This window comes from Netta rufina, assembly GCF_964035555.1.
Source record: "Netta rufina genome assembly, chromosome: Z".
Lineage (NCBI taxonomy): Eukaryota > Metazoa > Chordata > Aves > Anseriformes > Anatidae > Netta > Netta rufina.
Genome location: NC_140126.1, coordinates 23,224,036 through 23,238,879, shown reverse-complemented (window position 1 = coordinate 23,238,879; position 14,844 = coordinate 23,224,036). Strand labels below are relative to the sequence as shown.

The following is a 14,844-nucleotide window of genomic DNA, read 5'->3' as shown; positions in this document are numbered from 1 at the left end:
TGCAGAAAAGATGTCTGCTCTGCAAAGAAACGTGCCATTATAACACAGCAGAGGGATTGGAAGGGGGAGAAAGTCCTGAGAAAGGCTTCTGCATTAAAGATGGGCAGTTTTAACCTGCCTCCCAAAATGAACGGAGGAAGGTATTTTAAAATATAGCATCACTTTTTCCTGCTGGGGGGAAACAGCCTGGTCTCTGTAGCAGTGGGATGGGACCAAGGCAGAGCTGCAGCATGGAGGGAATGGATGGGAAGGCACTGAAGGGAGCTAGACTAAAGCAGATCTGGGTCTACAGAGGTGATTCTGTGTGACTAGAGATGAGCAAAACCTGTGGCAAAGGCAAAGTGGAAGGAGGTGGTGATTAATTCAGGCTTACAAGTAAGGCCAGAGTTGCCCATAGCAGCGATAAGTGGGAGCAGAAAAAAGAAAAGTGGACCCAAGTACTTCCAGTTTCTTTGAGAAAAGCACTGGGCTGACAGGATGAAAGCACGTGTTTTTTTGATAATGGTGCCTTGGGCTTTGATGTATGGTCTTCCCTATATCTTATAGGCAAACTGTTTTCACAGCAGTTAGATGTCCACAGAGTGGTTAGCAAACAATTAAAAAGGGCAACTATTTCAAAATATTTGATCACACCCTAAAACTTCCTCTGCTTACAAAGCAGAACTTGTGGAATGTTTAGCTGTTCAATTCTTTCTGTTTTTTAATTGACTGCAAGAAATAAATGTCACAGTCTACACTTCCTAACAACCAGATTTAAAACAGATAAAAGTGGTTGACTCAATCTGCAGTCAAAAATTAGTGAATATTTCCCTGTCTTTTGAGTTCAGTGGAGTGCAGTTATCTCTGTGACCATCAGATAAGAGGGTTTTTTCAGATACTTACTCGTAGCAATGCCCATATTTTTTCCTGTATTAATCAATAAGGAGGAGCTTCTATTAAAGGTTAAAATTACCATGCAATTGATTTGAAACAGGTGCTTTGCCTTATTTTTGCTTATGCAGCAACTCCTTATATTGGCTTAGTATTCTTGTACCACTTACTCCGTTTTGATCTTGTCAGCTTTTATGAGTGAAAAATGATGGAGCTGGTCTGTTGTTGGGAAACCGCTGTATAAAGCCAAGGTGCTTAGGAGGTAGCTTGAGAGTGTTTTATAAATGACCTGCCCCTTCATTTGTGCCCTCCTGTTTCTTCAGGAAAATATTTACTAAATTCCAGATCTTACTCCTTTGTATTGTACCTTGAGAGAGTGGCCAAAAGCTGGGGACAAAACTGATTGTTTTCCAGGGACTTTGATTGAATGTTCATTTCAAAGCAAACTTGTAGTTTAAAACAAAACAAAACACAATACAACACCATAAAATATGAAGTGAGGTTAATCAGCACAGTAATGCCTACCTGTGGTAACAGACAGCTCTGGAGAATAGTTTTGATGTGTAAATGTCCCATTTTGTTTCAAAGGGAGTAAATTTGTGCCAGAGACGCTGTTTTTTCAGGGTTAATGCTGTTTCTTTGGGAGGGAAGGAGAGCAAGCTGCATGACAGTGTTTTATTCTTGGGGTGCAAAGTGGGGAAGGCTGGCAAGGAAGGCAGGGGGGTCTGCTTCCCAGCAGCAGAGAGGTGAGCTGGTTTCATCAGTTGTTAAATCTCTGGGAATTGAACTTTCCATTTCTCCAGCAAGCACTCAGGCTGAAGCTTTCATCACTGGCTGCAGTTTTTTGTGGCTTCAGTTTGCTGGTTGGATGTCTTCTGCAAATCATGGGACAGGGGGGAGTAGCTGCATCTTGCCTTGGATACTTGCATTAGGCTCCTGAAGGAGGAGGCTCCAGGTGTTTACCTGTTGCTGCTCGCTTTTATGATCATCTGGGTGGATGGCTCTGCTTCTGGAGAGGTGCTGAGGGCTGTGCGGAGTGGTGGCTCTGCACAGGCAGCTTGTACCATTCTTTGTGATCCTCTGCAGGAAGGGTGTTCTTGGGGTTTTACGGTTATTTTCTCTTGATCATTTGAGTGCAGCTGTGTTTAATGAGCTGGAAAAGAAGTAGGTCAATAAAACATGTGTTCATTGTTAGCAGAATACCTGTTGGACCATGTGTGTGTCTGTAATTGACCATCTAAAGCTTCAAAGCTTAGCACAAAGAAAGCTTAATAGGGAATTCATACCTAAATAAATTAATATTAAGCAGAAGCAGAGAGCTGGCAGGCAGCATGCCCTGCCAAGGTGAGACTGTGGGTATTTAAAATACAGACAAGTTATGATTAAGTTAAGACCTATTTTTAAGTCCCTCATTGATATACATTAAAAAACAGCATGCCAAAAATAGTTCAGAAGCTGTGCACTTTAAAACTAACACAACTGATACTGTAGCCATGTACGTAGGTTAAAATTTAAAATTATTTTGACCTAGGTTAGGGCATGCTATAAATTTGATGTTAGAGAGGTATCATTGACAGTGAGCATGAGATGTTTTTTCAATTTTTTCTTTGATATCATCCATGTTAGAAATAGTGTTTGCTGAGCTTTAATAAAAGAAGAGGGTTGCATTATCATATGACTTCAAAATCTGATAAGACAGGTATCAGATAACTGAGTTGGAACCATTATGAAGCTTTATGAAAAAGCATTTTCAGTTGAATAATGTGGATTTCTTCCTGGCCAACAGTTTGGTCCAAATTGTCTAGACCAAACTTCTCTAAAGAATTATGAGGCAAACCCAAAAAAGTGACTCACATTATTATATTGAACTCAAGAGCTAAAACAAAGAGCAGAAAGACATGGAATAAAGACATTTTGAGCAATTTTACCATGATCTAAAATCCAAAGAACAGACATGAAAAAGGGGTACATGGCATACCATCATCATAGGCTTTAGGTTCTTTCTGTTCTGTGTCTCCTAACAACAACAAACAAATGGCACCATAATCTTATGAGTTTAATTAACGTAGGTTCTGTTATGACCTGATTGATCACCTGCTTTTTGTGAAAAGACCTCTTATTCATGGAAGTGCTTGTTTGCCACTTTTTCCTCTGGTTGGGCTGGTTACAAGTAAATAACAGCATCAACATTATCAGGTTGGTTTCTTGCCTTAGTTGGTTAAGGAATGGATTATGCTCCTCTTTCCATGGTTAGCTTCAAGATCAAAATGTTTTCCTGGCATTTTGCTGAGGCTCGGTGTCCTGGTTATTCCCTCCATGGGCAAAGGGCTGTGTTGCCCCAGCACATCTGATGTTGCCACATGTTGTTCACTTCCCCCTACCAACTAGTAGGCTCACAAACAACTGAACTCCCAATAATGGGAGAACCATTGCAAGTCTATCAATGCAGTATCTGTCGCAATAGTCTCTATCAACTGAAAATGCAATCAAAACTGATCACAGTGCCTTTTGCCGGGAGGAAAGGGAGCAAAGCTGAGATGCTCAGAGGTGCCTGGGAAATCAGCTCTTGCAAAGGAATCTGCACGAAAATCACAGGGCGCATCCTTAGAGATAAACAGCTGCCCTAGGATTGCTGGTGGGGACTTTCAGTGGAGCTTACGGGAGTTAGGCTGCCATTTGCTATTGAATTGTGATGGCAATTGAGAGCCTGTCTCCCTTGGATTCCTTTGAATATCCCAGACCCGGTAGACTTAGCACTGTTTTTTAGGTGTCTGCCCATGCTTTGCATTATGCATGAGTGCCGGCGGGGGGGATTAAATACAGCAACTCTGCCATTTCATATAGCTCTGGCCTGAAGTTGATGTGTCAGCTGTCAGTCCAGATGAACGTGGTATAAAAACTGGTATCAGTTATTGGAAATAAATGGTCAAACTAAAAACTAATTCTGTCTACACCCTACCCCCTCGGGAAATAATGGCTTTAAGAATCTTTAACATGTTCACTGCTGGAAGTGGAGTAAATCTCTCTTTCTGTACAAAGATAGACAACATGTGACACAGATCTCTGAAAGTCACAGCAAAGTCATTGAGTGTGTATGTGCTGTTTATGCAGTCCATGTAGTGTTTCCTCTTTCCTCTTTTTCTTTTTTCCCTTTTTCTTTCTTTTCCCTTGTTTTTTTTTTTTTTTTTTTTTTTTCCTTTCATTTTTTTTTTCCACTCCTTTCTTTCATTATTTTTTTCTTTCTCTTTTCTACTATTTTTTCCTCTCTTTTTGGAAAGCCCTGAGTATCCAATCTGGCCTGACCTTAGAGATGACCCAGCTTTGGGCAGGAGGTTGAAACAGAGACCTTTTCAGATCCTTTCCAACTTAAATTATACTACAATGCTGAAAATTTGGGATCAGAGCTGGAGGAGAAAGGGCTATTAGAAACATAGACACTTGAGAGGGTTTTGTTGCCTGGAGTATTTCCCAACGCTAGGTTAAGTGCGGGGCGATCTTCCCATTCTTTCCGTCACCATCACTGTGGGCACTTCAGGGTTACCTGCAGAGGTCTTATTCTCCGGGGAAAGAGAGGTGAAGGAGAAAATCTGTGGCATTTATTTGATGTGGAAATGATTACATCCTATGACAACAGTCAGAAGGTGAGAATCAGTGTGACTAATGAGTTGTTTACTCGGCTTTTGTACCACCACCAGCCCCCAGCCCAGGATAACGGGCTATGTTTGTTTTGGTATGTATTGATCTCAGATTTTGCAAATTCCTTTGCTTTGTCTTTCACCTTCTGAGTGGTTTATTCTATGCCACTAATCCTGTCTCTTGGTGTTTCAGGAAGGGTAGGATAAGGTAGTTAGGATGCATAATGCCACTTTTATTTCATTTCCCGTACAAGATTAGCATGCTTTTAGGCAGGAGCCATCGGTTCTCTGAATTTGGGACCAGACCCTTGGGGGCAGAACTGAGGTCCTCCTAGAAAATCCCATGTAAACTGGTCCCACAGGCTGAAAGCCTACAGTATGGTCCTTACTGCTATATTCAGGTTGCCTAGAAATGTATTTTGGAGGCTTAAAATGTTTGTCTACCTTTGCCTGATAACTAGCTTCATTGCACTGTATCAATGGTCATGGAAAATGAGGAGTGGGGGGATTCATTTTTAACATTTGGTTTGGCAGTACGAAATGTTCATGAGACAATCTGTAATTCCTTCCAGAATCCTGCTGAAACAGCCTCCAACTACTTTTGAGAAAATTGGGGGTGAGAGGAAGTAGGGAATATGTTTTGTTTATTTATTTATTTATTTTAAATTATTATTATTAATTTAAATAAAATTAACTTGACTGAGGAGAAAAAAAAAAAAAAGAGAAAAAAAGCTGGACGTAAATGATGCTTATTGTTGAAGTGCTACTACAGATCATCTAATACCTGGCTTCTAGCTTCACTGAAGCACATCCTGCTTTGCTGGGGAGTTTGGCCAGCCCTAGAGTGAATGAACGGATTTTTCTGGTGTTTGTTTTTGCCTGGCTGGTCAGGAGGGGTGAGGCAGCATCGCTTTTGGTGATGTGGGCACTGGTCTGGTGGGCGCGCTGTTGAGCCGAGCACAGTCAGCCCTAGCATCACCCCCACGGCAGCGCGGAAGAAAGGAATAAATAAATGCTAAACGTAAGAGAGAGAAGACTGCAAAGCTCATTTTGTGTCTAATGTTGGCAGGGGAATTAAGATTGCGACGGAGGAGGCTCTTAAAAAGGCAGATGGTCCTTATTGACCTAACTCTAAATCCTTTCCGAGCCCTGACTGTCTGTCACAGCGCTGCAGAGAGGAGCCCGGGACTGGAGCTGGTGCAATGTTCATGGGTGTCCCTGTGCTGCCTCTGCCAGCCTAGCTGCCTGCACAGTGCTGGAGAGTTTCTGGGCAGCCCCTTCCCAGCAGCAGCTCCCTTTGCCTGCTGTCCTCTGCCTTGCTGTTTGCATGGACTCTGAGGATAAATGGCTTGTTTTCCTGATTATTTTTTTTTTATACTTTTATTTTTTGGGGCATCCTTAGTCCTTGAGACTCTTCACTAGCCAGCAGGTGATGCTTTCAAGCCTGGCTCTTCCTTCTTTTGGAGGAGCATTTTTAAAGAGCTGTCTGCCTGGGACCAAGGGCAGCTCATCTGCCCCATGCTGCAGGGGAGCTAGGGAAGCCTTTTTGGCAGCTGGCACTGCTCTGCACGACAAGAGCCCATGCTGTCTGACACCTGGGTCACCCTACAGCAAGTCCCCTTTCCCTGCTCTCCCTCCTTCTGAGGCTTATCACTGACTCCAGCCTCTTTTCCCCCTGTCACTGAGCAGCTGGTCCCCCAGCACGTTGCTCTGCTCCTGCGAGGCTGGCTGGTCTCCATTCAGGCAGCCGCCAGCAGGGCACCTGGCAGGCTGGGGACCTCGGCCCAGGGACGTTCTGTGTTTCTGTGGGGCAAAGGCTGTGCTAAGTGCCACCCAAAAACCAGCCCCTTCTTTCATCTGCCAGGTTGAGCAGGTCTTTCCTACTTTGTCAAACTGCTGTCACCCCCAGTGGTGGCAGGGCTGGAGCCTCCTGGATGGTCTCCTGTGGCTCAGATTCTCAGGGTGCAAAGGATTAGAGAATAAATAAAGAGAATAATAATAAAAATAAAAAAAAAAAAGCAAAACAACAACAAAAACACAACAGCTAAACTAGCAGCAAATCACTTATTTCAACAGTGACAGCATCTGATTTGTTTTTCCAGAATGCTGTCAGTTTTCACTGCATAGATCTGTTGCTTAGTGTTGTACCAGTTAATGAGAAATGGTTTGGAAACAGCTACTATTTTAATTGGTGAAGCAATTACTGTTTAGTTTTGATGGTAGAAAATAACTGTGTAAGGTGTTTCTCTTTCTTTTCTAGGTTTCTTCAAATTTGTAATTAGGCTTCTCCAATTATGTACTTCGTAAACTTTGGAAACAGATCTTTCAAATAAGTGCTTACTGTATGATATTCTTATGCACATAACTTTGTCAAGATGAGTGGACTCGCAGGACTTAAAAGGAATATTAATGTGGACAAAATTACCCAGAAACATACGTGTTCAGAGGCTGAGGACCTTTTACTCTTTTTACTGAATAAATAGAAGCAAACTCTCCAGCTTGCATAAAGACAAGCAGATGTAGGGTATTTCTGGTTTCTTGAATCTGAGCCTGCAAATCATAATCTTTTTCTAATACGGCTATTACAAAGAAATAAATGCAAATGTCAACTAACAGAGCAGGACTGTTCAAGTAAGGGAGTCCAATCCTTCTGTGTTAGATATTGCAAATCCAGAGTCAAGACTTATTCTGGATCTCAACTAAGGCAAAAACTTGATCCTTTAAATCCAGTGTAAAAGAGTAAAAGAAAGGGAATTTGGACATCATTTTACTACAACCCCAGCATGACCAAGCACTGCTTGTACTTAAATACCTTGCCCTGGCACCCACCCTGAAATCTCAGCAGAGGGTATAGTGCGCCTGCAGCTTGCACCGGGTGTGAAACACAAAGCCTGTTTGCTCCCCTTAGCTGGGTAAATATCAAAGCGTAGAACACGCTGAAGGCAGAGGCAGTGATATGACATGTTCCCACATGCCTGTCCTGTAATCTTCTCCCACCACTCTAAACACTGGAGAGCCTGGGCTTTGCAGGGTGCCAGGAAACTTGTTTTTCTGTAAACTCAATGAACAAGACTGGTGAGAGCTGTGTGCATCACAGAAGTGCCAGTTGTGGGCAGGTGACATTGTAAATTGCCACCATTTAGAGTGACAGTGTGTAAAAAAAACAAGTATATCCTTTAAAATTGATTTTCATTGCACACGTGTGAGAAGGGGCAGAGACCAGGGCAGGCACAAAGTGGCATGAATGAATGACAGAAAGCCCAAAGGCCCCCAGAGCTGGGATTGCTTGCTTCTGGTGTTAACCGTGGTGACTGTGGCAGATGTCCCAACCTCTGCTGCTTCTTGTGGAGTTTTACCAGAGGTAAGAAAGAGGTGTTAACCCTATTTAGGTAGTAGGGGCTGGTTGGGCTGAGATTGCAGTAAAAGGAATAGACCAAATATTGCAGCATGGCCATTGCAGGCTTTTTTCATACCAAGTATGATGATACATGCTCCCTTCTCATGCATCTTGTTTCTATGGCAAATGCTGATTTCAAGGAATAAAGATGTAGAAGAGCCAACTACAGTGGTGTGGTTCCTGATGTCCTAAAGTGGTACAAACATTGGACTGGGAAAGAAAATACAGCCTATCTATCTATCTATCTATCTATCTATCTATCTATCTATTTATTGTAATAACCCATAAATCATTGCAACAGCCTTCGAAGCTCTGCTGGGGGAAAAAAAAAAAGTGGCTGGTTCACTGCACTTGCAGGAGAAAATTAGGAAGATAACAAATGAAAAGTCTTTGTGAAGTAATTTTGTAGCATTTGGTTACAAGTACTATCTCCACAGCTAAACGACTGAGACAAGAATAGAGTAGGTGTTTTGCCCAAAGAAGCACAGATAAAACTGGCAGAAAAAGCTGACTGGTTATAAAGCTATTACATACTGCAAGAGCAAGTCCGGTAGACTTTTACCTGGGCTTTGCTCACTTGATTCTTTTGCATACATGAAAAGAAGAATTGCAAATAAAATTCTGTGTAATGATGGAAACTGTATTAATTTTACAATTGGATTATCTTGCTAATAAAGGTACCAGTTATGTACTGTACGTTTCCCTCCAGCACAACTCTGACAGCATTTATGCCTTTCCATTAGTGTGTGTCTGGTTGGCAAAGTAAGGGTAAACATGTATTTTATTGTAAAATAGTGGCACTGATCCTTGGATGGCAATGGAAAGACTTGAACAGATTTCTGTAAATTTTGACAACCTAGCTCTCACCAGGCTTTTGTATAGCTCAATAGTAAGAAATGTTTTCCTTTTTAGACAGACACAAGATAGGACATGGTACTTCAGCACACTGCTAATTAAAAGTCAAAATTTGCTCTTAATGATTGCATGGGTATGGAATAAGATGTATTGTCACGTGTCCTTCTTTTGTGTGTTACAGATCTAAATGCCTCACAAACCCAGGGTCCCCAAACAAGCAGTCTGAGCCATGGATCCATCCAGACACCACGGGTTGAAGCACTGCTGCCGAACCACCAGCCTGAGAGCCTGCAGGACATGAAGAGTGGAGACAGAGGAGAGGAGAAAATTGTTTACCTCTGATGGCTCATTTTCTAATCTTTGTAGCACTTTAGAAATATACTTGTGTTTGCTTTTCTAAATGTCTGTAGTTGCTCTCTGTATGACCAAGTGGCTCTAAGGATAGTATTTAATACTCAGTGCAAGATTTTCCCAATTATGTGTACAACAATTAAGTTATTTTGAAGTCTTTAAAAAAAATAATTTATAATTCTATTTCAAGTGTTTTGCAAGAAGTGGGTAGCAGGGGAGATGTAACATTTTGGAATTGCAAAGACACCGTTATGAGCTGTGAATTCAACTGTTGCTTTTCTCATGAGCCCTCTTTTTAAAAGAGCAAACTAAGAGAGTTGGGCCTGCTATTTGTGATTCCAGGGTATGAATCAGCAACCCTCTAACAGTTGTGATATTACACGAGAAGAGAGCAGTGTAATAATAATAGCTATAATCTCTCCTGAAATGTGCTATGTACATTAACTATTGGGTCATTTTCCTTATCCCTTGGCTCAGAAGTTGCTCAGAGGAGGGTGATTGTGGTCTCAATACAATTGCTAGTAAGTGTTTTTCAGGTCCCAGACCTTATCATCATTTTGGTACTGTTGCCAGGTTCTGTGTAGAGATGCTGTAAGTCAATTTTCTATTGTATTGGAACTGTACCTCATGTCAGTAAGTGCCCTTATACATTAAAATTTACCAGACGAAGCCTCATTGAACAAAAAAAAAAAAGAGAGAGGAAAAAACGTAGGTTTTTCATTTAACCAATCCCTTTGGAAACTTTGCTGCTTTTCTACATGGAACCAACTAGCTTCCTGCTTTCAGGTTTACAGGATCATCAGGCTGTTAGGCAGTAAGCAACTGGGACCTGTTTTATGCCTTTTTGTCTTTAAGTAATCTTTGTACACTTTAATTGAATCAATTAAATGCTCTACGTCTTTCTGCAAAACTGTCATGTTAATGTATTGCTGCGTCCTCCAAAGAAGTTTGAAAACAGAAGGAAAAAAATTAACATAAAAACTCCTTGCCCAACTCCTGCATTGGTGCAGTGCAACCAAAGCTGTGCTGCAGGCACCTCGGTTGGCAAAATCAAAGCCATGCCTATTTGAGTAGGTGTGTCCTGCAGTGGTGCAGCAGGAGCACTCTGGATGTGCCCCAAGCATCGTAGGGTTTCCATTTTACCCTAAGCTTTGCATTGTGCAAAATCTTTTGCAAGGAGCAGAAGTTTGGATGGTGGTGGTTGTGGAGGCTTCTCATCCAGGGTTGGTAGGCTAATGGGGATATTAAAAACAAAAAAGCAGTGCTTTCCTAGTTGCTTCTCACTGGATTACCAGGCTGTCTGTTTGGCTGGTGTCTTGGGCTAATAACTGGGTGACTGATGTTCTTGATAAGTAGGTGCTGCTTGCCTGTTGGTATTGTTTTCCCATGTCATTGTGGAAAGATTGGGCCTGCAGAGGTATTTTCCAGTTTCTATTTCCAGCCTTCAAGACTCCTGCTCACCTGACAGCACTTCTTTGCCATCTTCATGTAAGAGGAAAAAAACAATTTTCTAGAATTTCAGAGTGTTTGATGTGCTTTAAATTTCACGATTAGACTACAATTAAAATGGGAGTACAGCCTCTTGATAGGGATCCTACAGACCAAACCTTCACTGTTTTACCAGTCAGCAGTGAACCTGGATTGCCATCTGGACACCTTTTTGGTAAATTTCTGAATAACCACCCCAGTTCCTAGAATGTATTATGTCTCAGCATATGCACATTGCCCAGCAACTGGTGGGAGACTGGGAAAAACTAAGAAGTTTGCTCCACAATTGCTCACTCTGCTTTTTATTATGCCTTTGCTGCAACATCTGGTACTGGTTACTGTCAAATCCAGGCTGCTGGATGGATAGCTGCTGTCCCAACCTGGTGTGGGAATTCCCACGTAAGTGTCTCTTGCAAATGGGAGAGGAAGAGGATTCTGCTTCTCTCATCAGTTTTAATTGAGGCACTGGGAGTCAGAAAGTGGCTAGCCAGGACTTAAACTGTTGGGCAAATTCCTCAAGTCCCCTATCAGGCAGCATCTTATTTTGCTCACCTGTGTTTACAGTAAAACGTAAGGCACTTGGGGAAGGCAAAGACAGGAAACAGGTGGTCTCTAGATTTAGGTATTTTAATTGTAGAAAATGTTTATACTATAGGCCAGTACGGTCTCGGCAGGTGCTCTTTGTAATAAGATGTATTATGCACCCCTGAACTCTGTCCATTATTCAGGCATTTGTTAATACTCAGAATTTAAATGCAGTCCCTTTAAGACAGCTATTTTAGCAGGTTGTGTTTTTGTCTTTATCAGGCATGTATTAACGATTCCTCCTATTTATTTATTTTTTTAATTAGAAAAATGTATTTAGAAGTACTTCTTTCCCTCATCTTCATTATATTATTTTGAAGTGGGTATATTTGTATGGCCTGTTATATTTATTTTTAACTCCTGTGTGTTTTCTTTTTAGCTATGCTTGTCAAGACGTCTTGACTCTAAAAGCTCAAAATTGAATTTAGTCATTCACTTCACTTCAGTGTTGACATGAAAAGAAGCAGTTGCTGCTCTGTAAATCTCCACTGCACTGGGTGTTTCCCTTTGTTCCTTTTGTTTTTATTAGAATTCTTCCATCATTTAACAAAGTAGGGTTTCTTCATCGCTATACTTAGACTTTGTCCAGCACTTTCTCCTTAATGTCATTGCATGCTAGTAAAGCTGCCATATCTAACAGCTTTGGAAGATTTTTAATGGAAAATCTCAACTAAACTTTGTACAGCAAGTCTATGAAGATGATAAAGAAAAAAAAAAGTAATGAAGGGCTCAAGCTTTTGGTGCCTTAGACTTATGCATTCCATCATCTACAAGATGAGGCCAGAATAGAGTGAGCACTTCACTTGGCTGCTGTTAAGAGTGTTAAGGTAAACAGCACACTCAGCTGCATTTTTTAGAGACTTTTCACAAAGCTTGTCTATGCACAGGTGTAATTTCAAATGACTAAATTAAATACAGATTAGGCTCTCAGCAAAACTCCACAAAGTTTATTTACAAGGATAATTAAAAAAATAATAATAATCTGTTAATGTTTACCACATAAGGAACATGAATCATTTTACTTACTGTGCCCTGTGGGCTGCATTAATTTATATGCCATCCATTTAGGTTAAAAATAACAACAACAACAAAACTAGTAAAACTTTTCTCTGCATCTCAATTAAGTCAGAGTAGATTCTGCAGTAAAGTGCTGTAACACTGGTAAAATCATGTTCACAGAGTTGTTCATTCAGTAAAAATAAGCGAGGCTGTGCTGTGGCTGGTAACATTCTTAGAAATGTCACTGATTGGATTCTGAATGCAAAAGAAAGTTGCAGATGAGGCAGTTCTCCATATGTATTTGATGACAAATGGGAAAATAACATGACTTCTCAGATACCTTTTAATGAATATCTTGTTTGAAAAGAATTCCAGCCCCAAATCCTTCCAGAGCAAAGCCTTTACTGTGCCCAGTTCGTATCTGAGGTTACAGCACAGGTTATGGGGCATCAGCATACTCTAAGAGGTTGGATGTCTACTCTTTCTGTTACTGAATAGCAGTCACTTTGTGACTTTTTTACCAAGGTACATGGTTGTGTTTGCTGTTTTCTTATCCCTGGCAAATGACCTGTATTTAGATGCACCGCAGAAGAAGCTGTGAATATTCTCAGTAATCTTAGTCATGACAACTATATGTCAACCCCCAAAAAGGTTTTCATGTCTCACCTGGTGCCCAGTTTTGAGATGTGACCATAAGGATGTCTTAAACTCAGTGGCTTGAATTTTTGCATAAAGAATTCCTTTATCAGGCTGATGTTAATCTACATTTTCATTTCTTCAATTTAAAGGAGAAATCTCAAAGGGTAAATTTACTGGCAGTTGCCTGCCAGTTTTCTCGTTAATACAGCCCTTTGCTCTGCAAAAAATGCATCATAAAATAGATAGATAGGCTTTGTGGTATCAGGTGATCACCAAAGACTCAGAGGATGATGGAGGAATTTGCAGTTCTTCTGTGCACCATGGTGGTGAAATGCACTAAGCATGTCATCTGGGAATGTCAACGTTTTTCACTGACATGTAGAGTAGTATTGGTGGCAGCTCTATCCAAGTCAGTAGATGGCTCCCAAATTCGGCTGTGAAGAAGTGTCTTCCTCTTCTCCCAGTTGACTCAGACTCGGTCTCTGGTAAAAACATTCCCATCCCTTACACACAAGGTCTCTGTCCCAGGGAAGTCTGCAGGTCCCACCGAGTTCTGAGGTTGGGGTTCAAAATACTACAGGAAGAAACTGAGACGAGAGAAAAGAAAAATGAAAAAGGCACTCTGGGTGTAGAGTATGCAGGAAGAGTGTCCCTTACCTGTGGGGTGTTTTCTAAACTCCTTTATGGAACAAGTTTTTCCACTTGGAAAAAAATAATAAAGCAAAACCACACACACAAAACATACATCAGCAATTATTGCACTGCTTATTGTTTGTGAGCCTGATAATCTGAGAACTGGTTACATGCCATGTTTCTGAAAACCAGTGCCAGATGGAATGAGAATCAGATATCTGCAAAAGTGACAGTGAGGCATACAAGCAGAAACAATTTCACCTATAGAGGCTGTTTAGCAGAAACAAAGAAACTTTCCTACCAACTTACTATAAAATCACCAAATCATGACTACAGGAATTATGCAGAGGTGGGAGCCTTTCACCCTCCCAGGGTACCACTGCTCACCACAAAGCCCTGCACAATGAATTATCCCATGAACTGAAGACAGCTTGTCAAGACAGCACTAATCCCCTGCCCTCCTAAGTGAGTGCAATGACAGGACTGTGGGTTCAGCCAGCCCCTCAAGCACATTCAGATAAAGCTGTAGATCTACTTCTGCTCCTCTTCATTAGTGGAAAAAAAAAAATGGTGTCACTCCTCGTTGAAGTTAAATAATGTCAGACCTGAAGTCAATTTTGCCTTTTCTCCTATCAGCACACAGTTGTCCTAGCAATGCTGAAGGGGTTGTTATGGGCAGGTTAGAAACACCTAATTGAAGCAAATATCTTCAGTCAAGCACAATCTAAATACAAAGGCAGCCAAGAGAACAGAAATAGCTTTCAGAGCAGTTACTGAGGGTCTCCTATTTTCAGTCAGTGGAGGATAACCATTTTCACCCTCTGGGGCCTCTCTGCAGCCTTTGGTGCTGTTTACTATGCGTTACTGATGCCCCCTATGTGTAAGGAGCAGGGTTTCAGAGTGATGTACTGAAATTGTCAGTAGAAATGAGAACATCAGAGGGAGTCAAATTGCCTCTCTGCTGATGGTGCTTTCTTTTGCAGTCTCCCATGTGACCAGCCATGGTCTGATTTAAAACATGTGTACAGCCACTGGGTGAGTTGACAATGTGGCCTGGACTTCATAAAATTATCTCCAAGTGCCTGATTCTGGAGTAATACTGAAACAGCTCATATCTCAATGAAGGCTGGACAGCAGCAATGCTGCAAACAAAGGAAGGACTTTGACACTCCAAAGCTGAGAAGTGACTCATGTGAAATGCACATCAACTCCATTACTTACTTTGAGATCTGGGAGTGCTTTTAGATGCTCTATGGACAAAAGTTCGCACATAGCTTTATTTGTGAGTGAGATTCCCTTCCTTCTTCTGGATTGTTAGCAGACTGTCCCACCATGGAAATAATGCCCCAGCTTCAGCTAGCCCTCATTTGATATCTACTTTGATATCTATCT

General features: G+C 41.4%; 1 protein-coding gene across 1 annotated transcript in view; it reads left to right on the top strand.

The window, feature by feature from the left end:
* The window catches only part of ARHGEF28 (Rho guanine nucleotide exchange factor 28), a 128,850-nt gene extending 118,919 nt beyond the window's left edge, over window positions 1-9,931 (top strand). Inside the window, exon 37 of the mRNA XM_084305513.1 lies at window positions 8,939-9,931. Within this exon, the coding sequence (XP_084161639.1) occupies window positions 8,939-9,099 (161 nt within the window). The 3' untranslated portion in view covers window positions 9,100-9,931. The remainder of the gene's footprint in view (window positions 1-8,938) is intronic.
* The last annotated feature ends 4,913 nt before the right edge of the window (window positions 9,932-14,844 follow it).